The sequence below is a fragment of the Sander lucioperca genome, chromosome 12 (genome assembly GCF_008315115.2).
Source record: "Sander lucioperca isolate FBNREF2018 chromosome 12, SLUC_FBN_1.2, whole genome shotgun sequence".
Lineage (NCBI taxonomy): Eukaryota > Metazoa > Chordata > Actinopteri > Perciformes > Percidae > Sander > Sander lucioperca.
In genome coordinates this window covers 26,059,230-26,086,340 of record NC_050184.1, presented here as the reverse complement: position 1 = coordinate 26,086,340, position 27,111 = coordinate 26,059,230, and the positions used below count along the sequence as shown (strand labels likewise).

The following is a 27,111-nucleotide window of genomic DNA, read 5'->3' as shown; positions in this document are numbered from 1 at the left end:
GCGGATTCCGTCCTGGTCGTGGAACAACAGACCAGATCTTTACTCTTGCAAGGATCCTGGAGGGAGACTGGGAGTATGCCCAACCGGTCTACATGTGCTTTGTGGTTCTGGAGAAGGCGTATGACTGGGTCACCCGGGAGATACTGTGGGAGGTGCTGCGGGAGTATGGGGTGAGGGGGTCCCTTCTCAGGGCCATCCAATCGCTGTACGACCAAAGCGAGAGCTGTGTCTGGGTTCTCGGCAGTAAGTCGGACTCGTTTCAGGTGAGGGTTGGCCTCCGCCAGGGCTGCGCTTTGTCACCAATCCTGTTTGTAGTATTTATGGACAGGATAGCGAGGCGTAGTTGGGGTGGAGAGGGGTTGCAGTTTGGTGGGCTGGGGATCTCATCGCTGCACCTCTAAATCGGAGGCCATGGTTCTCAGCAGGAAACCGATGGAGTGCCTTCTCCAGGTAGGGAATGAGTCCTTACCCCAAGTGAAGGAGTTCAAGTACCTTGGGGTCTTGTTCGCGAGTGAGGGGACAATGGAGCGGGAGATTGGTCGGAGAATTGGCGCAGCGGGTGCGGTATTACATTCAATTAATCGCACCGTTGTGACGAAAAGAGAGCTGAGCCAGAAGGCAAAGCTCTCAATCTACCGGTCAATTTGCGTTCCTACCCTCACCTATGGTCATGAAGGCTGAGTCATGACCGAAAGAACGAGATCCAGGGTACAAGCGGCCGAAATGGGTTTCCTCAGGAGGGTGGCTGGCGTCTCCCTTAGAGATAGGGTGAGAAGCTCAGTCATCCGTGAGGAGCTCGGAGTAGAGCCGCTGCTCCTTCGCGTCGAAAGGAGCCAGTTGAGGTGGTTTGGGCATCTGGTAAGGATGCCCCCTGGGCGCCTCCCTAGGGAAGTGTTCCAGGCACGTCCAGCTGGGAAGAGGCCTCGGGGAAGACCCAGGACTAGGTGGAGGGATTATATCTCCAACCTGGCCTGGGAACGCCTCGGGATCCCCCAGTCGGAGCTGGTTAATGTGGCTCGGGAAAGGGAAGTTTGCGGTCCCCTGCTGGAGCTGCTACCCCCGCGACCCGATACCGGATAAGTGGACGAAGATGGATGGATGTATGAAAAACGATACTCGTCACTGGAATGTTCATAATGTTTCTATTGGCGCTGAACTCGTAGATCTGCAGACATTAATCAAGCCAAGGGTTGATTTTGGTGAGAAATAATTCCTTACTGCAAGTTCAAAGCTACATTTTTCCAATTAGATAATATAATTACACATTTAAACTGTAGATCATAACGTTAAAACTAATTCTTCTCACTGTGAGACATTATTAGGCACAATACACTAGGAAAATCTTCTGAATGTAACTGCGTCACGCTTCAGTTAAATTACAAATGGCTTCCAAAACCAGATCCTTGGTGGCTGAGAGTCTGGACTGGAGCATACGTTTCCAAAATGTTCTGTAAGCCTGTAGTTTCTTGGGTTTTGTGTTCTCCTGCGCTCAATCACTGCACTTATAAATATACACACACACACACACACACACACACACACACACACACACACACACACACACACACTCACACACACTCACACGTCTTGTGCAACTCTATCATAAGTCATCCCAGTCTGCTGATGACAAGCAGTGAAATTCAGTGCGGACTGCAAACAGAGAGAAGTCGGAGAAATGCCTAGCCTAACGCTTTGTAGTGTACAGAGCTCGATGGCCTGCATCTATTTTAATGTCTATGTTTTTTAATTAGTGCTCAACATGTAGTTGAATATGCTTTCTCTTCTGTGGTAGGAAACATAGTTACGTTTTCTTTCTCTGTTAGAAAATATTTTTTTCTCATCTAGGCTGCTTTTGCCCATACATATTTAACTATTGTTTAGTTTTATGTAGTTTTTCAAACAAACTTTTTTAAACATGACCACGATCTGAGTGCCTCTCTCTTCTCCTCCACCATCTCCTCTTCTCTGCCCATGGCTGTATCAGTAACCCATGAAACACCAAGGCTACCTTCACTTCTCTATGGCAGTATGAAGGCAACATAGAAAAACTGTGCTTGCTGAGGTTTCTGACTCCATCCTGAGGAACGTCAGATGTCCGTGATCTCACTTGTAATTTGTAATTAAAGGGTTATCGACAGCCCTGTCTTTTAGTTTATTTGTAGAAGAGGGCTGTGCTGAACTTCTGGCTTTTCCAATTGATTTTGTGTTGACACAGTTAAGTAATGTGAGCATTGACTTTTTAAAATGCCTTGGCCTTCAAGGGAATGGGAATAAAAAGCCCAAAGCACTAGCAACTTTATTCAAATACATTTCAAAGATCCATCTTAAAATTAACAATTGTAAAGAACATGTGACACCCAGGCTGCTAGAACCAGTGGGCCCAGTTCCTAATAAGCTCCTAGAAACCCCTTACTCTCTGTGTGTGTTCCTGAGTGTGTGTATTAGACATGCATGTCCTTAACAATAGAGCTGTGTGGGCTGGGTTAATGACTTAATCTCGTACCCCGTAACAAATGGAGCTAGAGGCCAGACAATCAATCAAGCAGCTCTACAAGTCAACAGATTTGTGTGTTTTCCTTTTTACAATCCTATTTTTCCTTTTCTCTCTCACCTACGCACATACAGTACACATGCATTTTCATTCTGTTCTCTAAGTGAGGTGGTCAGGTCAGGTTCATTTAACACAGATCTGCTAATGATGCTGTCCTCTCACCTCCTGGATATTGCATCATGCATCAAAGTATTTGTTATGCCCTGCTGAGTCAGCCAGCAATATTTACACATGTGTACGTGACACAAAGTCACACCCACAATTACATACTCTAGGTGACTCCTCATGTTGCTTGCTTAATGTGCACATTTTTTTTTTTTTACCCCTTAGCTTGGGATCTGTGGTCTCCTCCCTGTAGCTAAAAACTTGTTTTGATTTTTCGGTTAGCTAAACCTCACCAATCCTGTTGTTTTGCATCTATGCATGAAAGAAGTGAAAATTCAAACGGTCTGAAATTAAGACCTGAAAAAATGCCATAAATACAGTTATTTGCTGTATTTGCTTTTCCACCTTGTAAAGACCTTTTTTTTTCACTGCTTTCCTAAAGAACAGATCAACAAATAGAACAAATGAACTTTACATCCATTTCTACTATGATAATCGAAGTTTAATTAGAATTGGGGCAGCATAATTTATTTTGGTTTTAAATTGGTCCATTAAAAAGATATTTAAAAGTCCTTAACCTAGTGTGTATGATTGTGAAATAGTGTTTTTAGGTGTTTAAGGCAAGAGATGTTTTTTCAGCAGTCTCTTTAAACAGGAGCAGACACACACACGCACACACCCCTTGGACTCCGACTGCTGCCAAGATAATGTAGAGATTTCCGGCCTTGGGAGAGGTAGAAAGTATCCCCGCTTAATCTTAGTGGTGGTGGCTACCAGCATCAGCATGCCACTGCACAAAGCGTTGAGTGTATGAGGCTGTCAAGTCAGGTGCAGAGCAGAGCCCTGATCCCTGCCCAAATAACCCCCAAAAGGTCTTGTAGCTGTTCCAGGACTTGGAAACTGGTAATTCTCACTCTTCTCTGATCAGCCGCATTTCCACCCACACTTGGTTTTCATCCAAAGACGGAAATGTTTTTGTTTTGTTGATAAAAAATAGGCATCGGTGTAGTCTCTTTGAGCCTGTCAAATGTTATGAGGTTTGTCTTGTGATTTATGCGGAGGGCAAGGCTGATTTCCAGTGTCTTGTCTTAACAGCATTTCGATTTTCGTTGCTCTTGTTTGATCTGCTCCAATCCGGTTTGGACCAAGAGTGAACACCATGGTCTCAATATATACACTAGCTGGCGTTTACACTGTGTTTTGTTCAGAGAGAGAGAGAGAGAGAGAGAGAGAGAGAGAGATTCTACTTTCAGAGTAATCCATTTGCTGCCCAATCTATATAGTCCATCATAAAAAAAAAAATAAAAAAAACTTGCTTTTTCCATAATTTAGTGTTCTGTCAATTCATCACTTTATGCTCTGCCTGCTGTTAGTCCTTCATACACACGTGGCCCTACAGATTTAATCGTCACATCCATGTCTTTTTATTTGTGGTTGTCTTAGGTTTAACACCTTAGAATTGTTTTTGTTGTATTTTTCTATAAAGGTACCCTTTAAAAGACCTATTAACATATGGCAACGCGTTGTACAATTGCAGGAAATGTAAACCAGATGTTTGTAATAGTATAACAAACCCCTTTAAAGATGTCAGATTAAGACAGAGGAAAAAAGGAGGTTTAATGGAAAAGTAAGGGCATCTTATACCTATAATAGTATAGGCAGAGCAGGGAGTGTTACACATTTTATAGGCAGGCTGAGCAGCTGTTTCTGTCTCTGGTTTCATGTCAGCTAGTCTATATCCTTCACATTCCACTTCCGGGATTGCTCCGGTGCTGCAGGAAATTACGCCAGATGCATGTATTTTCCGTTTCCTTCCGCTTTTTTGTGTTAGGGTTAGGATTAGAGTTATCTTAAATTCAGTGGCTTAATGAGGACTATTTTTGACTGCTCCTCAGATCTCTGCAGGGTAAATTGAGAAAGCTAGCTAGACTATCTGTCCAATCTGAGTTTTCTCTCGCACAACTATTTTGCAGCGGCTCTGTGCGGAATTTAGCACCGCCCATGAGGATTCTGATTGGTTTAAAGAAATGCCATTAAACCAGAGCACGTTTTCCTCCCATCCCCGAATGCTGTGTGGAGTAGCCAGACCCTTCTTCAGCGGGCTTTGGAGAGCGATACAAACCGAGACTACATGTCAACTCCCTTACATTTTACCAGATTTACTAGAGAATGTAGATGCACCAAAAGGAAACTTGAGGTGCCGAGTACGTGCATGTCTGCATGTCTTGTGTGTGTGTGTGTGTGTGTGTGTGTGTGTGAGAATGTGGTGTACTGGTATGTTGGTATTTCTGAAGCTGGATCTGTTATAAGCCCCCGAAGCCTCACTAGCTTAATGCCAGGCTCCTGTCTACTGTCCAAACAATATTATCCAACCTTTAAACCTGCTTAACTTCTTTAGCTGCCCTAATTAGCTACTTTCTATCTGCTGATGTTTAATTTAATAAAGATAAAAGATGAATGTATTTAGTGAGGTTGCTACATTATCCAACAATTTAATGCATAACATTTAGATACTTTGTAAAGGTTGACAGTGAATTCATGGCCTTTGGAACAGCAAACAGCAAAACAATCTCAACCAAAAGTCTACTTACTGTTTTCACTTGTTCTGGAGCTTTTAACCATATTACACAGTCTTCGTGACCAGATTGAATTTGCCCAGTTGCCATGGAGCTGTTGATGTTTAAACTTTCTTGCCACAAATCTTGCCAATTGGCATTATTAAAACACAAATACATTTTTGCATTTATGTAAGATTCCTAAGTCTGCAATTCAAGATTTTGCTATAGTCAAGTGTGTGTGTGTGTGTATAAATCTGACTGACTGCTTGACAGAAAAACACTTCAGTCACAAACACTATGACTTTCCCTGGGCAAGGGGCTGCTAGCTGAGTCTGGCAAGCTCTCCCATCTGTCTGTTTGTCTGTTTAGGAGAAAGAGTCGGCCCTAATCCAACCATTGCCTTGGTTTGGCCTTGTTTTGAAAATGCACAACTCTCACAGGGAGAGAACACATTTTCATCCCGTTTTGTGAAACTCGGCCATCGTATTTCAACATGCTTGTAAACAGTAAAACATTTTATCCAGAGTCAGAGTTTAACATCCTCTCAGATGTCTCATGGAGGAGCAGACCTATGGCTTTCCACAGCTGTCTGTAGATAGAAGCTCATCTTTCATCATCATCATCATCTCTCTGGTGTTTTCATGATGTGCTCAAATTTCCTCCATTTGTCTTATTAACTATCCCATTGTTGGCATTGTAGAGTGATAGAAGGGCCATTTTCCTTTGCTTTGTATTCCCAATAGTGTCACAGCCTCCCCCTGTAGGATATTAAAACACTGATAGTTTGGAAAAGAGGTGAATGGCTTTTTCTGGCATAGGGCCAGAAGATCCACTGGGAGACTTACATTTTTAAAGATGTGGTTTATGGCATTTTTTGCTGTATTAGTCAGTAACCAGTACAGTCTGACAGGGCCAGCGAGGGGCCAAGGATGAGGTGATACACATGATATGAAAGGCATACTCACCACCACAATAATAATACACAGATACTACACAACAATATGTAAGTTACTAGTATTTTCGGATGTTTGTAAGAAAGTAAAACACGTACAATGTATAATACTCTTTCATTATGTATGTGAATATATTGTAATTATATATGGTCCTAAAAATTGCACTTTGGGCCTGTAATTGACAGATTATTCCTGCTATTAATCATGCAAATACAAGCAATAATAACCAGCTTGGACTGTGTCAAAGTTTGAGTGTGCTTATTTGAAATTGGACTCCCGGCACAGATTTGCTCTGACTGCTAAATAAACTTGCCGGCTTCGGACCAACAGGCGCACACTGTTTAGTACACTCACTTTTAAATGCCTGCTTCAAATTCCTTCTTTTATTTAGTTTGAATATAGGTCATCACTTTAACAACCTGGTTTGGTTTGGTTAGAAGCATAGCTTTCAAGAAATATAGTATATTAGTATTTACTATATATTATACTATATATTTTGCAGATATATTATTGTTCTAATTGGTTTTTAATAAGCTGTTAAGAATGGCATGTTTGAAATGGCCCGATATAAACTAAAAGCTGCAAATAAGAATGTTGTGTGTGCATGATGAGTATGTCAGACCTTTGAGATACTGAGGTGCTAGATGAACAGATCACTTTTTGTATATATAGCTTGTGATAATGCAGCTAAGGTATCAGGTGTTTAAGTAACAGAGCAAGTTTATTTGCAATGTCAATCCTACTCAGTCATGGCTGAAAATCAGACTATCTACCTGCTTGTACCCTTTTTTACCCTTTGTGTTATTATTATGTTACATACTTCTGTGTACAGGGAGAGGCAGATATCATAGACATGCAGAGTTTGAGGGGTTGAAATGCCCACTGAAGGCTTATTTGTTGGATTTGTTCCCTGGTTTTTCTTCAGCTCTATTTATTTCTGCATAGGTGAAACAGCCAATTCATATACTACAGGCATAAAATGATCCTTGCTTCTCTCTCTCTCTCTCTCTCTCTCTCTCTCTCTCTCTCTCTCTCTCTCTCTCTCTCTCTCTCTTTATTTATTAGTTTACAAAAAAACACAAGTCACATCATACTCCCTCAGTCTGCAGCCATTCTTCCACTAACTGCTTTTTATTCCCGTTTTAAGAACTTTCTTCTTCTGAGCCCCAGCTCCATCACTTTCTCTTTCTAGAAAAATATGAAGATACTGATCAGTTTATTATATATTATATTACTGGCTGGATTCTTTGTCTGTCTGATGCTGCCCTGCAGATATTTAGCTTCATGGGAGTAAGTAGAGCAGAGTGGCTTTGGAACAGCATTGGTTTGCTTTCACAAAACACAGGACACCAAAGGAAAGCAAAGGCCTGCTCTGGCTTGTGATGGCAGAAGGGCAAATCTCAAGAGCAGGCAACAGAGGGAGTGGGAAGTGAATGAGGAACAAAATAAAAATGAGTGCTGCAGAAAGAGAACTGACCACTCTGTTCAGGGCTCTCTGCCATTTTAATCTGTGTTCCAAGTTTCAAGACATGTTCCTTTCTGTTTGATTTCATTTCCATCTGTCTTTTGTTGCCTGTTTTACTTCTGAGTTATATATCAAAGTCTTTGTTAACTTGTGACTCCCTTTTTTATGTCGGAGAGAACAGACTTAGTAGACGACATGCAGAATAAACCTTTCTTACTTGTGGTTTCCCTTAATATCCACAGAGCAAGCAGACATATCATTTGTTCATGAGGCTCAGGAGATGACATGTCTTTGTGATTCTGGAGAATCAAAACCTCAGTCTAGCGGCTAGCCTTGAGTGGTTTGGATTATTTAGATACAGTATGAAGCTATGATTTCAAAGGATGTCAGCCAAAAATAAAAGAGTATTTCAGGGGAAAACAATGCAACTACTCTGCTGACTTCTCTTGCTCTGGCTTCAACTCAGGACTCGAATGAAAAGCGACAAGCGTTTTTATACGGAAGCAGTGTTTTCAGGCAGAAGGACCTATCTTCTTTGCTGTCCTAAGTAGAGGAGGGGGGAAAAAAATCTAAGGCCCCTACTGAAGAGAGACTGCCCTGCATTCCCCTAGTAACAACATTGTTATTGGAGGGGAATGACAGAAGTTGTGAGGGAAGTTGCTATAGCTACAAGTTAATTTGGTTTTGTAGCCTGAAGTGACAGTGGGCTAATAAAGTAAAGTACTGCTAGTTGTTAGCCAGTTTGCCCAGAGTCATGAACATTAGAGGTGTTGGGTATTCTATACTATAATTTTCTTTGACATATTGTCATCTGTTTTAATAGTATTAGGTGTGCAACCAATATTTGAAGAATGTAATGTCTTAGTAGTAGTAGTAGTATTAGAAAGGGTAAAGTCAGGTTTTATGGTGTAAAGCCAGGAGAAGGCTTGTCTGTGTGTGCGCACCTATCTATTATCTAATTTATCTAGTTTGCCAGCACTCGACTGACCTGTGTGGGGCTCACCAACACACGTAATGACCTACAATATCCCTGCTGTTTCCACAATGTGGGCGTGGCACGAACGTCAGTTAGTGCGTCATGATCTGCTCTGTCATCAGCCAGTTAATTGCTTGTGCTGCGTCAACATTTTTTCACTGAGGAGCAAGCGCTACAAGCATGGCTCTGATCTTAATGTCCATTTAGGTTGCTGCACACGGGACGACCCTTTTTCACTAACGTTTAACCTGCAAGTTTACTGTAAAAGTGGAATATGTGTATATGATTCTGTCTGTGTAGTTTAAGAGATATAATGCAGACGTGGGGTGTCAGACACCACAGAGGGAATCATGTATTTTTCTGTGTGTAAATCCTCTATTATCTTGCCGGAACAAAGCTGTTCGTTGTTTGTGCGTGGCCCTAAGGCTACAGATTGCATTCGAGGATCAAGAGACAGAGAGGGCTTTTTGTCCCGGGACTGAATAGCCATTACACTCAACCCACATTAAAGAGACACGGCTCCTGCCTAACAGCCTCTCCCTCTCCAGGGGGTTCAGAGCCTGGGTACTTACGAAAGGAGCAACATGTGTATAGATGGCGAACACACATTGCATGCATAGATGGTGACAACATAACCTGATGCTCACCCACATTTTTATATCAATATAATTGTATGTATTATGTGTTGTACAAAGATTTTAGAGATAACAAAACAGTAACATTTGAAAGAGTAAGCGATCAGGACAGAAGCAGGGGATCACAACTGTGTTGGGTTGGGGAGGCTGACTGTTGACTGCCAATCATGACCATCTGCCTGCAGAGCGAGCAATGGAAGTGAGATAGAGAGAGAGGGACGGTGGACATTACGTAATACAGTGGAGTCAAGGCAGGCTGATGGGGGACGGAGGGATTGCGGGATGGAGAGCAGTGGGTGTTCTATTAATAGTAGGTATGAATGGGGCAGCTGTCTGGGCTGCACAGCGGGCAGACGATCATCAACACCAGCCTGGTCAGTTCTAGCAGCCCCTGTCACTATGTTACCTCATTATACAGGATATACTAGTTTGACTACAACATACCATTCACTGCACTGTTTCTTTTTACACTGATTTGTGCACTGATAACTAAGTCACATTTCCTCAAAAGCCTTCATCTACATCTTCAACTATGAGTTCTTATCCTTTTGGATAACACACACTGGCTCATCTACATGAACAGTGCACAGTCCAAATTCCCTTTAGAGCCGAGCAGGATCCCTTGAGCCTTAAACAGGCTAAAAGGAAATGGGAGAGAAAGATGCATATCAGAACACGTGACAGGGAAATATATGGTTAACAATGCTCTTGTGGTTTTGTGGTTTCCATCACGCTCTCAGTCAGCCTCCCTCACATCGTTTCCCTCTGAGTGTGCATGAGGATGAGCGATACAAACATATGTTTTAGAGATGAATAAATGAAAAGCTTTGTCTAAGGAAAAGTCTATCTCATAACTGGAAACATTACTTTTGGTATGCGTACCTCATCCGCTGGGTGCATTTGCATTTGTTTGTGTTCGGGAGAGATGAAGAGAGAAACAGTCACAGATGCAAAAGGCAAAATGAAAACACAACCAGTGACCTGCTGAATGTGTAATCCTATCACAACTCAGAGTGGTGTTTCAAAGTTGATTTTGTGGACATGTGTTTGTGTGACAGTGTTTTTTGACTCTTTGACTGCTAAGGTCATACACCAGTCCCAATGCCAATCTGAGGTACGCAGCTGCTTTGGATATGAAGAAGCCGGCATACATGCATACAGTACATACAGAGACACACAAATACACCCTGATGCCTGTTTTGGGGCTCGTGGCGATCACATTGGATGGATAAGTGCTATTTAGAGTGACCACCACTGGTGCTGAGAAGGAGATCCAAGATTATTGTTGGCGGTGTACAACCCTAGTAAAAACTACACCTACCATATTGAACTCTGCACATCTATGAATCATCCTGATACAAAACCGATTTGCTTTGTGGTCAGCCAACTCAAAACAATGAAATCTACTGATACTGCTCAGCCCCGTCCACTCTGTCTTCCTTTTCTCTTGACCTTCTAAAACTGGTTTCTTCCAAGCAGTCTGCGTGACACCAACGGTATTTATTTCCTGTTAAACTAGATAGACCTCTAGTAGTGTATTGTCCAGGACTTAAAGTGATATATTGGGGATTTCTTTTGAGAATAAAATAGTCACCCCCTATTACCTGTAGACTTGTAGGGTGGCTGCAAACATGTTTACAGTGTGCTCCTTTACAGACAGCAAGAGCTTGGGGGTTGTGGGAAGTCGTGTTCTGGGAAACTGAGTCATGGCTGTGCCAAACAGATGGAATACACATGCGGGGAGGGAGAGTGATTAGATAAGGTTAGGCAAAAAAATTAAGATGAAAAATACACTTTAGGAAGTTCTTTACACCACTGAAAAACACATCGAGTTTTTAGCCGTGTGTGTGGCTTGCTTGTTGGTTTTCAAAGTTGTGATGTGTTTTGTGGCAGTTGGCCTGGACCTTAAAGGAACACACTGACTGACCGGTGGAGCCGTCAGACAGTTACAACACGCACAGAGATGAGAAGGGTATGTATGGACTTATCTAACTCTGGGGGATACCGTGAATAAGCTGAAGTCCCAATAAGTCGGCGTGTTCCTTTAAATGGACTTTTACTGAGTGCAGTGTGCACTTTAAACCAGACAGAGCCTGGGGATTTCTACTGGGCTGGTAACTGGAGCAGAGGTGCTGTGTTAAATATAGAGGGAAGGCCCAGTCGTCTCCCCAACAATAGCAGAGAGCCCACTATAGTACTGGATGGGGGTGGAAAAACAGCAACACGGCAGCATCATATCACCATCTGCAGTATCAAAGTCCAAATGTCCTCTTAGGACCTGGTGTGGAAATCTACTGTGTTGGAAGTTTTCTTCCAAGGGTATCCAACTAATAATAAGTTAATCTTGAAAACCATCCCACAAAAATACTCCGCCTGAGGCTGGACTCATTGTAACCTACTGCACCTTGAATAAAATGATGGTCATTCAAAGCTTATCCGTCATTGCACACAATACACAGATACACATATGCTTGGGCACACGCTACTTTCCCCATTCTGCACTCTGAGCTTGTTGCTGCTACTTGTGTCTCAGCTCAAAGACTGCCTGGCTTGTTGACTTTAACTGGTCCATGTGTTGGGCCTCTGCCAGAGGGGATGGTTCTTGGCTTAGCCATGGCCAATAGAAGAGGGAGGAAGGAAGGTAAGAGGGTGTGTGTTTTGTGTGCATGGGTGTGAGAGAGTGAGTGTATGGTTTTGTTTGTGCATGTATTTTAGTTGGCTAAATTCTCCTACCAGAAGCTTTTACAAATCATGTCATCGTTAAATTTACTGCACGCCATAAACGTGCCATGGTTGGACTGAAAGGCTCCTGTAAACATCCAGATTTGGGGAGTCAAAAACCCAAAACACCCTTCCGCCCAGCCACACACACACACACACACACACACACACACACACACACACACACACACACACACACACACACACACACACACACACACACATATATATCTCCCATCACCTCTTTCTGGGCACTAAATCGAGGCATCCTCAGTTTAACTTACTCCAAAATAAAGACTCTCATAAGAAGATGCAGACAAATTTACTGTTGCGTCGGTGCGGTGGCTCTTTATTTCTGACCTCCACTCCCACCAAGTTTAATGGCTACATAAATTAGTTATTTCAGAGACTGAAGATAAGAAGTTCTAGGGAGAGTAGCGGACCGTGTCATTTAGAGTATGTGCAGGCACTAATGTGATCATCATGCTGTTATCTCTACAAACTGGTTTTATGATGGCAGAATCTGACAGCCATCTGCTTCTAACTTGGGGTAAATGATATCAAAGTCAGTCTGATAGCAACAGTAGATTAGCTTCACCACTGTCAGCATGAGTAAGAGTGAATTGGCGGTTGGTCCTCTGAGCAAATGGTAACACAAAGTTTACAGATATTACAATAAAAAACTTTTGATTTATGAATTGAATACTAGTGATATAAATAAATCAATGAATATGTATCAAATGCCATTAGTGTTGTTAATTGCTTAACACATGCACACACACAGACTCACACAACAACCAGATGTAATGGAACTGCAGTGGAGTATCATGGTTCTGCCGGGAATCAGTGAAGGAAAAAGCTCTGTCAGTAAATCAGAGTGTGTGTGTGTGTGTGTGTGGGGGGGGGGGGGGGGGGTTTTGGTATTCATCTGTGTGGGTGTGTGAGAGAGGGATAAAGTTTGAATCATCTCTGGAATCAACTAATAGGATAACTGACTTTCCAGTATGTTTTTTTCTGTTTTACTAACACACACACACACACACACACACACACACACACACACACACAAAACAGATATGCATGACTGTCAGTGGTATGCTATGACTATACCTTTCGGCACCACAGGCAGGCCAAATAGTCAATTTTCTTTAACTCCACAGTCAGCTGACAACACGTCCGTGTTTGCAACAAACTGATAAAAGCAACACAGAAATGTTATTAATGAAGAGACAGAGGCCCACGAATCAAAAGCATGTCCCTGGCTGGCCCTATTTAGTGCTGAAAACAAGTCTAATGACTGAAACAGGACACGGATAATCTTGTTATCTCTTTATCTCTCATCCAGTGTGTGTGTGTGTGTGTGTGTGTGTGTGTGTGTGTTTATGTATGTGTTTTGTGCGTTTAACCGCCTCTCCTCTGGCTATGTCTTCTGTTTTATCTGTGGTGTGGATATTATTCTTTGCATACTATGATTCTCTCCATGTTGGTATTTTATAATGATATTGTTTTGCCAATTGACCGTTTGTATTCAGAACACACACAGACACACACACACACACAGACACACACACACACACACACACACACACACTCACACTCAACCCATGTTTTGAGACGAAGAGTAAAACCAGCATCTTTTGTGGGGACAAGGCAGTTTTTATCGGATACATTCCTTCATGATCTGTTTTCTTCCCATCCAACACATTCTCATCAGCGTGGGAGCTGAAACGCTTTCTGAACTTTTTCTGTTTCTATAAAATGTCTTTTATATCCAATTTACAAGTGTCTTGTCACTTCTAAGAGTGGGTGTGTGAGCAGGTACACACATGCTTGCTGATTTACAGCATACTTTTGTGTTTTTGGACTCGAGTGAAGTTTTTCAGTTCTGTGTGTGTGTGTGTGTGTGTGTGTGTGTGTGTGTGTGTGTGTGTGTGAGTGAGTGAGTGAGACTCCGAGTGGATCTCTGCCAGGGCTTAGGGCTTGGCTGAGAGAACGCCTCAAACCAGTTTACTCTGGTTGTGTAGTGTAGAAGTCTGGGGGCGGGACAGGGACCTCTTAAAGCTGCAGACCATGTGTATCTCTGCCTCTGTCTCTCTTTGTTTATGTGTGTCTGTTTTGTGTTGCATCTGTGTAAATGTTTATTCATATGTTGGCATTTTTCAGCATTTAGATTTGCATGTTACATACATAGCTGTACATAGTGGACATATATCCACCCCATTGTTGTTGGCTTTGACGACTTGCTTTTTTGGGGATTTTGCATGAGAATTCTTTTTGTTGTGTGCACACGTGTGTGGGTGAGTTCTTGGCCCTGCCTTAAATAACTTTCCCCACTTTGCTTTCAAGGACAGCAAAAGCAAAGGTGAAGAGTGCATTATAGAATAGATGAAGAGAATAACTCTGAAGCGGAGAACTTTGTGCTTCATTGCAGGATGACAGAAATTACTGTTGTGCTCGGTCACGTTTTTATTAGAATGCCGGATGCCAAAGCAAACTCTTTGGGCTCACTGTGCACGTGTATGTGTTTGCGGATGTGTACTATGTGTATGTGTACGCTGCTAGTTAAAGTGGGCAGTATAAATAAGGTTTAAGCTGAGGGCGGACTGCTCAGCATGGGGTGGACTGAGCAGGAAGGGAGGAACAAGCATTTCTTTCCCTCTCTCTAAGCGAGGTTGCACAAGCTGTGCAGAAGCACACCACAAAACGCTTTCCATTACATCCTCATGTACACACACACACACACACACACACACACACACACACACACATACACATACACATACACATACACATACACACATACACATACACATACACACACACACACACACACACACATACTCAAACACACACAATTGCCCAAGACTTACTGTACATATAATCATGTATCTCTCTGTGTTCTGGGTACTTACTGTGTTGGATTTGTTCACTGCACTCTGGGGACAAGGCCGGACTTTTTCTTTTAAAATAATTTTCCATGACTCAGTCAAAACAACAAACCGTTTTACGGAGTATGGCCAACGTTTGATCTGTTCAAACATATCCCTGGGTTCCAGGTGAAGTTGAGACATGAGCAGTCTATATCTGACTTTCTCCTGTGTGGTCAATCTATATCTGTATGTTTTGCAGGAAGCCCTCAGGTCATGCTGATAAGGAGGTGATGGCTGCCACCGTTCTGACCTCACTATCCACGTCCCCTTTGGTGCTCAACCCTTCCTCTGCAGCCACAGGTATCATCACTGCCTCAGCAACACCTGCATTCTACCTTAAACATACCAGCAGTGGAAACTACTCCATCAAATACTGACTCATCCACTGTATGAAAGAAATTGAGTGCATTACTTTACATCATAATGAGGGTTTCTCACTTTTAGTCCACTAAAGCGGGGAGACAATGGGAAGAAAAACTCATCAAGCACTTGATGTTAGTTTCCCCCAACACAGACTGACTGGCTGATTCGTTTATGTGTTTGTCTGGGTTCATCTAATGGACGAAAGTCTTCCAGTATTATTAGCACTATTCCCTTATCTACATGCATGCTTACCCAAGCCCAGCATTTGCTGCCAACAGTTCAGCTATGACCCTATCACCACAGCTCCTTTTGCTGTTTCCAGTATTACTGTCATTGCCATGCCAACCCTGCCAGACGGTCAAAGTCCTATCTGCTTTTTATTTTTTTGAGCCAGCAGTAAACCAAGGCTACTGTTATTGCTTTCAGTAAGGCAACATGTAGCAGTTCATATCCCATATCACCTCATTCAACACTACTGTACCAATTGGCAAAATAAATCTACAACAATGGAGGTTTCATTGTAGAATTTAGCAGTCCTTTGCTCTTGTCAGAGATGCTGTGGGTTTAAGAGGAGCTCATTTTCCTTGAAAAGTTTACTTGGCACAAAGTGTTGCAGAGAAGGGATGTTGGTTAATATATTTGATTTATCACAGTTTGTTCAAGCCTCACGAACATGTCTGTGCAAGTTAAGAGTTTAGGTAAATACTATTATGTAGCCCCCTATACTTCTTATAATGCAAGCTTAAAAATCAAAATGTGATAGTGCACAATTTCCCCATATTGCATTTTTTATGAGTTGAAATGGGACTGGCCATGCTGTGATTTGTTTCTCTCTTATGTGGTTGCCCTATTTTGTAATTCTGTGAATGGTTATCTTTATACACAATTTGATCTATACTACATATTAAATTGAATTCATTCTTACATTCCTATAGGAAATGGTTATCGGTTGGTTTATGTTAATAGCCAACATGCATGATATTAAGCTTTGCTCTATGTTGGGGTTTAGGTTTTGTTTTTTCCTATATTGTGCCACAGTGACAGTCTGATCAAGGCGATTATCAGGTCTTTTAGGTCAAGCATCATTGGATTCGTCAAAAGGCCAAAGGGTATAGAAAGGGTTTGTGGGCCAAGACTTAGAGAAATAATATAGTACACTGTCCAAGAAATATAAAGCTGTGTTGGGCTTAATGGGCAAGGTTTAGTATAGCTAAATGAAAAGTGTTAGGACAGTAGAGTATCTACGGTATATAAGGTATTAAAGATATTAGAATGTATGCATCAAACAGACTATTATGGTTTAGGGCTTTTAAGGAGATTTTACATTTTTATTTCCATTTCAGGGTTTGGGTCAGAATTGTTATGCACACTGCACCAACATTATGTTGCCATTGTTTTTACTTCAGGCCTATTAAAGTAGTGTACACTTACACTAATGTTCACATTTGTCTGTCTTCAAATATGAAAAATCCTGTTTTTAGCCATATCTTGCCTTGCATTAATCTAAATTGAACAGTCTATTCTTTAATCTGCAGTCCCAGAGCCAGCCAGCAGGGCTTGGAAAGAGATTCTGTCAGCTAGCTACAGCAGTTCGACCAGTGGCAACTGGAGCTTGGACACCAGTGACCAATCAGTGCCCTCCACACCATCCCCGCCTCTTTCCAGTGATACCAACAAGAACTTCCTGCTATCGTCCCAGGGTTATGATGTCAGTGAGGATGTCACAGAGAGCACGCACTTCATGTTTGAGGACCCCATACCTCGGAAGCGAAAGGTAAATGTGATGAAAAAATGAATTCATGTTTCTTTTATATTTGAATCATTATGTTATGCACACAATTTATACAGCAATGACGCATATGGAAAGCAGTTTTGGCTAAATAATTATTTATGACTCCTGAACAGCCGTAGGTCTTTTATTGTGAAATAATTGGGACGTGCTTAGGAAAGTGTTTATGGTTTGATGACAAAGCACAGTAAAAGAGCAGGGGCACATTCAATCTCAAAACTGTGTGCAGCGTTTTGCTACGGTTTTCTGGTTGAACGACATGTTCTCTCGGAACGATGTGAAACGGCTTTGAGATATGTTTTCTGTCGTTTGTTGGCTGTGTCACAGGTCACACCCAATCAGCAGAGACGTGTCTGTGAACTCGTGGTAATAAAAAGGCAGAGCGGCTGCGCACACAAGGGGGGGTTCAACGCACCCCCGTTTCAGTTTAAAAAAAACGTGTTGCTCCGTTTTGTCCGGGCTGAACGTGGCCCAGATCAGAAAACACATCTGATATTTAACACACATCTAATAAGACGAACGATATATCATTAAGATAATAAATTAAACTCTAAAAATAAGTTGACATCCACAGTCAATACAGTTTTTTTTGACTCTGCTAGTTTCTTGACACAGTTCTGTGGTTATCACAGCAGCCCCAGATGCTGTCCATTACGCTTTAACTTTAACCAAAAACAATTAGTGCATGCTGAGTAATACTTCTTGTACAGAAACAACTCGGATGTGCTTTTGTTATTTTTATAAATTAGCAGCAGGAGAGACCTTGAAAAACCCACTAGAAGCATTCAGAAAATGTAAGCACTGTGCAGTTTAACAGCCTCTAACATAACTGTTACTTTCTGCTTATGTAGATGATGGATTATATTCTACCTCCCATCTCTTCCTCTCATTTCTTTTTTAACTATAGAAACAGTCCAGAATGTGTTTTCACTGTCAAGAAGCTGTCTATCCCCTTTTCAGGAGGTGGTAAAGGTTTAGTAAGAATGAAGGAGATGGGAGTGATAAACAGCAGGAAGGAACAAAAGAATCAAGGGATGCATAAAAATGAGGACAGGCAAGGGTGTAGAGGAGTAGTCATGGTGGCGACAAGAGGAGAAATGAATCTCAATATTTCCTCTAGCTATACAGTGACAGAGGAGAGCTCATATATGGTACAATTTGTGGGAGTTTGCAATTCCACCTCCCTGGAGTGGGGCAGCACTGAAGATTATTGAGCTGGCAAATATATAAAACCATGAAGACTCAAGAGGACTATGCTGCCAGAGACCCATGCCATACCATAGATAAGCACACAGGAAATGAAGTATGATAATACTAGGAGGAATATAGACACACAAGTTGTGTGGACGATGCCTAAAAAACATGAACTAACCTGCTGGCTAGCTTTGTGTTGCAATATACAGTAGCTGACACCAAGCCCATAGGTCTAAACCTTCTGTAAGCAGCTGCCCCTTGGATTGTAGGCCGTTTGATTTTGTGCAGGCAGTGGGTTAAGAGGATTATTTAACATGGCAATCACCAGTCTTACTGTTACAGTGTTAAGTTTCAAGTAAAACGCTTAGGGAATTAAGTGATTTGTGATTGTTTGTGGGATTAAAGATGAGCTTTGCTGTGTCATTTGTATAAGGAGGGTTGTTTTAACAGCATGGTAAAGGACATGCATATAGCCAGCACCACTTGAGTAGTTTAGTGCCATGTTGCTGAATGTGTTGTTGAATATAAGGGAGAGACAGTCAACAAGAATTAGTTCAAAGGAATAGAAGCGTAAAGATAGAGTTAACAAAACCATTGATAAAAACCTGTTCTACTCTCACTCCTCTTTCTCAGTTTTCCTCTTTCTGTCTTTCCTGCTTCCTCCCTACCTTCTTTTCTTGCCCTTCTTTCTCCAGAGGCTGTTGAAAGGTAATGAGAATACACACCCACCGCCTTTCATTAGCAGTGATGCAGGTCCCTGCCTGCTCATCGGACAGCTGCCAGCCCCCGATATGCGAAAGAGAAAATGAATTGAAATAAAAAAACACCCACTTCATCTATCCATCTATTCATCCATCCATCCATCCATCCTCATGGCTTGCTTATGAACCAAGGAGAGTTACAAGCAAATGTGAGGGGGATCAGATGTGATAAGCATTTACAAATGCTACCTTTGATAATCAGAGATTAGAAAGAGATCAATGTGGTTTTCACAGGTGTGCTTGTGTACCCATCTATGTATACATGAAGAAGTGAGTGTACATATATGCATATTTAGTCATGCTTTTGTGAGAGGCCTTGAATGTTGTTTTAAACATTAGGGGCACCCCCAGGCTGCACCCTAACACAAAACAATTTCCGGTAAGATGGATCTTCGCCTCAGATCACGACATGCACAGACAACAGGAAGAGTCAAAATCAAAATGGTGCTCATCGTCAGTGAACATAAAAGTACTGTCTGTATTGTCTGCCCTCTCTGCCCCGGTCTTTTTCTGTCTCTCTCCCTCTTTCACTCTGTATGTATCTGAACTTGTCACATATCGGGTTTCTATTTTTATAGGCTTGCTGCTCTAATCACGCTCTAATGAGGTGTAGTGTTTGGCCCCTTGTAGCTTGGCACTCTATCTCCCACGAAGGCCTTTTTGTATTGAGGCTGCCAATGAGATATAAACATAAACCTTAATTTCCCATGAAATACTCATCAGTGTTCTGCAGATAATATGTTTAGTTTGATCACTGTTTCTACAGTGGCTAGTGGTTTTTCCGTTGTTAAAAAAAAGATTATCAAGCCAAGGACTTGAATTAAAAGATTAAATAAATTAACCAAACATAGATGGAATGACAACACACTATGTTGTGTTTATAGTGACACTTGTCCAAATTAGCTCCTAATCTTCAGCCTCAAGTTGGTTTTGTCTCTTTCAGAACTCCATGAAGGTGATGTTCAAGTGCTTATGGAAGAACTGTGAAAAGGTCCTCAGCACCTCCTCAGGGATCCAGCGACACGTCCGCACCGTCCACCTGGGGTGAGTCGCAGGTCATCACAGGAAAACCGAACACACGTACTGCTTAGTTATTGTCTCCAACAGGGATTATTTACCAACTATTAGCCATATTCTTCACTTCTCTTATAGATGTAAAATGTTAAAAAAAAATATTAGTTTCCTTTCTCCATAAAGTCTTGCATGCATTGCTGCCTAGTTGTGTGTATTATGCACTTAGCCAAAGTTTTTGTCTTAGCTGAACCACTACACACTGTATGTACTTAAAGTGCCCATATTATGAAAAAAAACACTTCTTCGGGGATTTGGGGTGTTCTTTTGTGTCTCTGGTGCTTCCACACACATACAAACTTTGAAAAAAAAACATCCATGCTGTTTTGAGTGAGATACAGTTTCTGAATGTGTCCTGCTACCTCGTTCTCAATAGCAAAGCACTGCTACAACACACACAAGTTCACCATAATCTACAAAAGAACTACTTACATGTGCGCCCTCATTTAGAAGTCTCCCAGCTAATCCTGCCTTGTAACTGACCGAAGTTGTAGAAACAGCCTTTCTTTTACTGTCTATGGAGCTAGCTAGCTGACATGATCTACATCTGAGCTACTGCGCATGTGCGAGTGCAATCAAAGATGGTACAGAAGAAGAAGAAGAAAAGGTTTCTCACTCTGTAGCTAAAAAAAGCTGAAAAGAGGATCCGCAGCAGTGAGAGAGAGCGGTGCAGTACAACAAAAATATGGTGTTTTTTGAAAATTAAACCATGTAAACCTATTCTGGTACAATCTTAAAATACAATTATGAACCTGAAAATGAGCATAATATGGCTGCTTTAAGTTGGCTAAATTCTCCTACCAGAAGCTTTTACAAATCATGTCATCGTTAAATTTACTGCACGCCATAAAAATGCCATGGTTGGACTGAAAGGCTCCTGTAAACATCCAGATTTGGGGAGTCAAAAACCCAAAACACCCTTCCACCCAGCCACACACACGCACACGCACACGCACACACACACACACACACACACACACACACACACACACACATACACATACATACAACCACCACCACCAGGCACAGTATGATGATCTGTATGAGTCACGTTGATGATGTTCATTGTGACACTAGTCTATATCCTTGACGTTCCACTTCCGGGATTGCCCCGTTGCCGCCGGAAAATCCGCCAGATTTCAATCATTTAGGCCGGATATCCGTTGCCTTGGGCTTCTTTTGTGTTGGCATTTTAAGGGTAGGGCAAATCCAGACCGCTAGCTAGACTATCTGTCCAATCTGAGTTTTCGGTTCCATGACTAAAACAACATTTAAACGTACATGTTCCACCAAAACAAGTTCCTTCCGAGCCTATTTTGTAGCGGCACCGGAGCTTTTCTCCTTTCATCCCCGAATGCTATGTGAAGTAGCCAGACCCTCCTCCAGCGTGCTTTGGAGGAGGGTGTGGCAAAGCAAGAGTATTGTGACACTGACAGTTTTTAAAAGTTTTTATTTGTTTTCATATTCATTCATTTTTATATATATATAATTGCAGGCTTTATTTTTTACTTTGATAAAGACCTCCACTGTGTAGCTGTCAGTTAAGTAATCATTTCTCTGCAGCTTCGGGGTAGTAGTGATAAACTCTGTGAATTCAATAATGTGGTAAGACCAGAAAGTGCCACATCTGACAAGTCACAGCTTGGATGCTGTCCACCTGCCTGCCTTTACATCTGACTAGCTGAGCTTGGGTATTACAGCTTCTTTACACCTGTGCCTTGTGCTAAAAGGTATTGTCCAATAAAGAAGCAGATGCTTCTGTATCACAATGCTTTAAAGATAACTGAATATGATATAAATGTACAAAAATTCACATTGTATCATATGTGGTCCATTGTATCACATTGTAGCAATACAGCACTAGTTTACATTCACTGCTTTTATCCAATGCATTAGGTACACGTAAGATAATATAAAATGATAGATTTGTCACCCAGTGAAATACAATGCAGTACAAACTTGCTGAGTTTGCACAAAGATTTAAAGGGGGTGGTAATTATGATAATTGTATGTTTATAATATTACTTAGCAAGGGGAGAGAGACAGACTCAGACTGTTACTCCATGCATTAGTTTAACGTCATACAGTTTTTAGTGGTTCCTCAAAAACTGTCCTCACAGTTATTATCATTCCATCAACAGTCTGTCTGTTTGAGGATCCCTGCAGCACACTGGCCTTTACTGCCCCCTGCTGCTGGGAAGAGCAACCATATCCTGCACTTTTTTTTGGTCATATACTTGACAGCTGTGCTTGTGTGTCTGTAGATTACACTGGTATTTTAGTAAAATGGAACATCAAAGGTAAAGACAGTGGCATCTGGCATGATCACTACAATCCCAAGTCGTATTTTAAAAAAATGTACCCTAATGCTTTTTAGAATCCGTTCATTATTCTTATCTTTTCTGTACTGTTTGTATGTTTACAGTTCATCATTATAAATCATAGCTATGTGCATAGTGTGCAGTGAATTTGCTGGTGCATTTTTTGTGAAGTTTTCAAAATCATACTGAATACCAAATCGAAATTAAAAACATCCACAAATAAATTATAAAATTGAAACTATGTGACATTGAATACACATTATTCTTCTTTATTTATTATTATTTCTTCAGTACACTGAATGTGTTCTGCTTTATTTCCAGAGAAATCTCTAACAGCATGAAATCAGTGTGCTAGATTTCAATGGCAATATATCATAGACCTACTCATCAAACCTCGAGCACAGGCAACAGTCTTTAGGCGAATGTCTATTTGAGATCATGGACCTGAGCCACCAATTCAATGGTTGCAGATGAGAGAGAAGTGAGTGGAATCATTTTAAAAACGTAGCATAAAGCATTTTCTGGCACCCATGTTTATGAATTTGACATGAAAGGACTTCATTTCAGAACACACCTGTATTACCTACATAAAGATGTGGTCATATCTGTGTTGAAGCTGTGCATCAATAAAGCTGCTGTGATGCAAGATGAGAGGGGCAATCATCTGTGTCTTCAAAAGCTGCATAACCCAAAGTTTAAGAGGTCCAATGCTGTTTATTATCACTTCAAAGCTGAAACGGAAATTAAAATGGAGCTAAGATAGCCTTAATTTTAGAATATCCTTAAAGAGTTTTTTTAAGTAGTTGCTGTTTCTCTCCTGCAGGCGAAACAGCGACTCGGACTACAGCGATGGAGAGGAGGACTTTTACTACTCGGAGATCGAGGTCAACGTGGACAGCCTAACAGAGGGCTTGTCCAGCCTCACACCCACCTCCCCCACCACGTCTGGCCCTCCGCCCATCTTCCCTCCACCACTCACCGCTGTCCCTCACTCTGAACACATCAATATGAACGATTCGCAGAGCCAAGCCCCGACACTGCTCAGTCAGTCAGCTCCCTCCACGCTTTGCCACATCCGCACTGACCACGCCTACCAGGTAATTTACACAAGACAGACTTTGGACACAAATACACAAACACACACATTTCTAAAACTTGATGCAACTGCAATGCCCCTGAAAACAAGACAAAACTTTAAGCAGTTGGTATGTTACAAAGCAACAAAGGTTTAAGATTTCTATTGAATCTGCAGGGGCATTTTATGAGCTCAGTGTGGGAAAAAAAGCTCTGAGGTCAGAGTGAATGACTTAACTCCTACACCAGGGTGGGAGTATATCCCAGGGAGAGAAAGGAAAGGAAAGGAAAGGAAAAAAAAAACCTTCTTGCAAATATTAACACCGGTTCACATGAAGAACAAAATCTGAATATTTTTTAAGTCGGAAAAAAAAGATTTAATCATGCTCAAATTCCTGCTTGCAGCACTTTATTTGAACTGCTTTGTTGCAACTTTGGGTATCCATGCCTCCTCCCTCTTCTTTATGCTTGTCCTTTCTCTTCTTTTTCTTCCACCTAACTGTACAAATTCATGTGCACTCCTCACTTACATGCCCTTGGGGGTAAAAATGAAATTCTTGTTTTAGCTGGAAAAACACATTTGTTTAAAGTATTCTTTTTAGTTATTCAATATTGAATGCAGTCTTTTGCAGTGGTTTGAGGTTGTATTGAACTTCTAGTTGCCATGACAACACATAATGCACTTGAAAATAGACTTACAGTATGTAAACGCACTGAAACTACAACACCTACTTCTCACATTGCACTGCACTCATACTTTTCTATTCAATACTGCTAACTCCATGTTCTCACTGCTATTCTTCATGCTGTCTTCAAAAACGGTTTTGTGCCATATTCTACCTCAGTATTGTTTATCTAAAATCGTAAAACTCGCAGACATTTTCTGTTTATGTAAAATGCTAAGTTTTTGTGGTAGGCAGTTGTGTTCTGGATACCTGATCAGAGCTGATATGAAGGCACATCTCCGATGTAAAGGTGTAGAAATGCCTTCCCTGCTCATTATATGATCTTTTTTTCTCTTCTCTGTTCCTATCTGCACCTTTCCTGTCCCTCCGTCTTTCTGTCGTGTCCTCTCCTGGCTATGGTGGGGTGGTTGTCCATGTTCCAGGCCACTGCTCCAGTGAGTATCCCAGTGGGTCCTGAGCTGGCTGGGTTAGGCAATGGTAATGGGACCGGGCCTGGAATTGGGACAGGGAACGGCATCAGTGTGTCATGGCAATCCCCTCCTGTCATTTTCAAAGGCGTCCCGGTGAGTCAGGCTTTGTCTCACGCCTTTTTAATCTTTGTTTTTAATTTCTTTCCTGCTGTTTCAACTCTTAACCTTTTTTGTCTTTTGTAGCTTTTTGTTTTTTGGTTTTTAACTCTCTCTGCTTCTTAATACCATCATCTTTTCATTTACATTTGTATATATAAATTATTATATATAAATGTTTCTAAATACAGCACAGTCCATCCAAAGATGCTATTCAAAGTGCTTTACATATAATCAAGATAAGAACACATAAAACCAAATGTACTTGCATATGTAACATTAAATGTGTATGTGTGATTAGATTTATGCAATTGAATAGAAATTTATAAAAGTTAGTAAACATTTAGGATTAATTAATTTAAAATACAACAACAATAGAAATACAAACTTTAAAATGCAGTCTTTAATATGATCAGGGCCTCTAGTAGGCTGTTTTAAAGGCTGGGCCCATAATGGCTGAAGCAGCATTGCCATGGATCAGAGTCTGGGCTCATGGGACATCCAGGAGACAGTCAGAGGACCTAAGAGATCTAGAGGGCACATATTGTATCTTTAAAGCACATCAGACGTGCTCAGGCACAGAACTGTTTAAAGATTTACAAACCAATAAAAGGGTCTTAAAATCAATAATAAAACTGACAGGCAACCACTGCGGGGACACACAAAACGTATGTACAGTAATGTGAGTTAAAACATTCATTTTATTAAATAGATTTTGAACTGTGGTTTAGACATACCAGAAAGGATTGCATCTGAATAGTGCAGCCAGCTAGTGATGATGGTGCAGATTAATCTCTCAACATTTGTGTGAGAAACAGAAACTCTACTTTTTATGTTATACAAAACAGCCTTATATAGGCATATTTAAATTGAGATTATAGCCCAGGAGGAACACCAAAAGCAGATATTTAACTAGTTCCTCCATCTTGTCTCGGTTGTGTTGCAGAAAACGTCAAGCCATACATGTGCTATAACACACACAAGTCTAAAACAAAATTGTGCCCAGTAATATTGCATGCGTTGGATGTCATCTGTGTGTAATTGTGTTAACTTGTGCCTGTCTCCCGATATATCAAGCTTATAGAAGTTACACTGTACAGCTGTGCTCCACAAGGTCATAGTGGGGCTCTTGTTAATCAGAGGCAATAAAGAATTCTCTCTCAGTAATGTACTGTAGGGATGGCAACAGTAAATAAGGCCAGCTTACTTCCTGTTCAACACTATTTTAAAGCTGCACTGAGACTGAGAAGACCAAGACAAACCACGTTGGTCCTTAACTCCTTAACTGTTACTTAGGCTGTATCTGTGCTGTTTACCCTGTGGGCCCTGTTTTAATCGTGCAAAGAGGTACTTCTTGGGCGCACAGACTGTGTGGGCATCTCCATGCGTACCTGCTATTTTTGGTTCATGTGTGTGCAGTTGCACAAAGTGCAAAAGGGCTGGGTGAAGGTGAATATAGATCAGAGGGTGTGGTGATGAATGAATACACATAACTGGTCTTATCGCTGTGCCAATCACAGTGACACATGACGACAATAGCTAAACAAAATGAAGAATTGGCTTCTCCAGGAAATCATGTTATCGTCTGTATGTGAAAATGTGAACACGCAGGACCACAAATCTGCAGTCAGAGGCAGATTGGGTGGTTTTCTTAGTTTTTTAAAATAGTTTTTCTGTCATTCTACTGTATTTCACGTTGTAAATGGTTACTACAAATCCTTAAATGTGACACAGCAGCGTTTGCTTCGTAACGCATCAAGTATGAAACGTGAACAGCTGAACTTCGGCTCCGGTAAGCTGTTGGCAGAATACCAAGTTATAAGCGACCAGTCTGATGTGTGTCGAGAGTTGTGAGTACTTTATTGTGACAGGGACAGCATTAAGGTTGTGTCTTTCTGTATATATGTCATTGTCATGTAGAATGAAGTATACAGCTACACTGTATCAGCATATTGAACAATGCACTTATGATGTCTTTCCACTTTTGCAGGGGCCTATCGCTCACGTCCGGACAGTTAGCATCGGTGAAAAGCGGCAGCCCACAGCCAGCACACACACCACTGTTAACAAGAACCATGCTTTAATAACGCCGGCACCTAAATCAACACCAGGAACCAGGTACTGTATGCAGCAGCCATTTGTCAGTGCGATTGTGTGAGGAGTATTGGTTAAATCAAGAAAGTAGGGCTAGTTATGCTCCAGTTATCTCTAGTTATTCTCAACAATGAAGTTGTTTAAGTGTTTAAGATAAATCATTTTATCTTCTTTTATCTTTCTTTTTTCCTCCATATCACGATCGCTTGAAATTAGCTGCTTTCCCTTTGTGACGATGTTTGTAGTTTGAGTGGTTTGATAGCAGGAACCTGCCACAAGTACACTAAGCACTGCCAAA

At 41.4% G+C, this 27,111-nt stretch overlaps 1 protein-coding gene across 3 annotated transcripts in view; it reads left to right on the top strand.

Moving 5' to 3' along the window:
- Positions 1–27,111, top strand: part of si:rp71-79p20.2 (zinc finger protein 704) — a 43,415-nt gene that overhangs the window by 10,030 nt on the left and 6,274 nt on the right. For 2 of the 3 annotated variants that reach the window (XR_004107883.2, XM_031316664.2), the window contains exons 3-8: positions 15,094–15,194; positions 16,793–17,031; positions 19,945–20,045; positions 23,217–23,490; positions 24,576–24,716; positions 26,710–26,837. Coding sequence is in view for 2 of the 3 variants with exons in the window: in XM_031316664.2 (XP_031172524.1) it covers positions 15,094–15,194; positions 16,793–17,031; positions 19,945–20,045; positions 23,217–23,490; positions 24,576–24,716; positions 26,710–26,837 (984 nt within the window). In the remaining variant the exon portion in view is untranslated. The remainder of the gene's footprint in view (positions 1–15,093; positions 15,195–16,792; positions 17,032–19,944; positions 20,046–23,216; positions 23,491–24,575; positions 24,717–26,709; positions 26,838–27,111) is intronic. The other variant, XM_031316665.2, reaches the window with a different exon arrangement.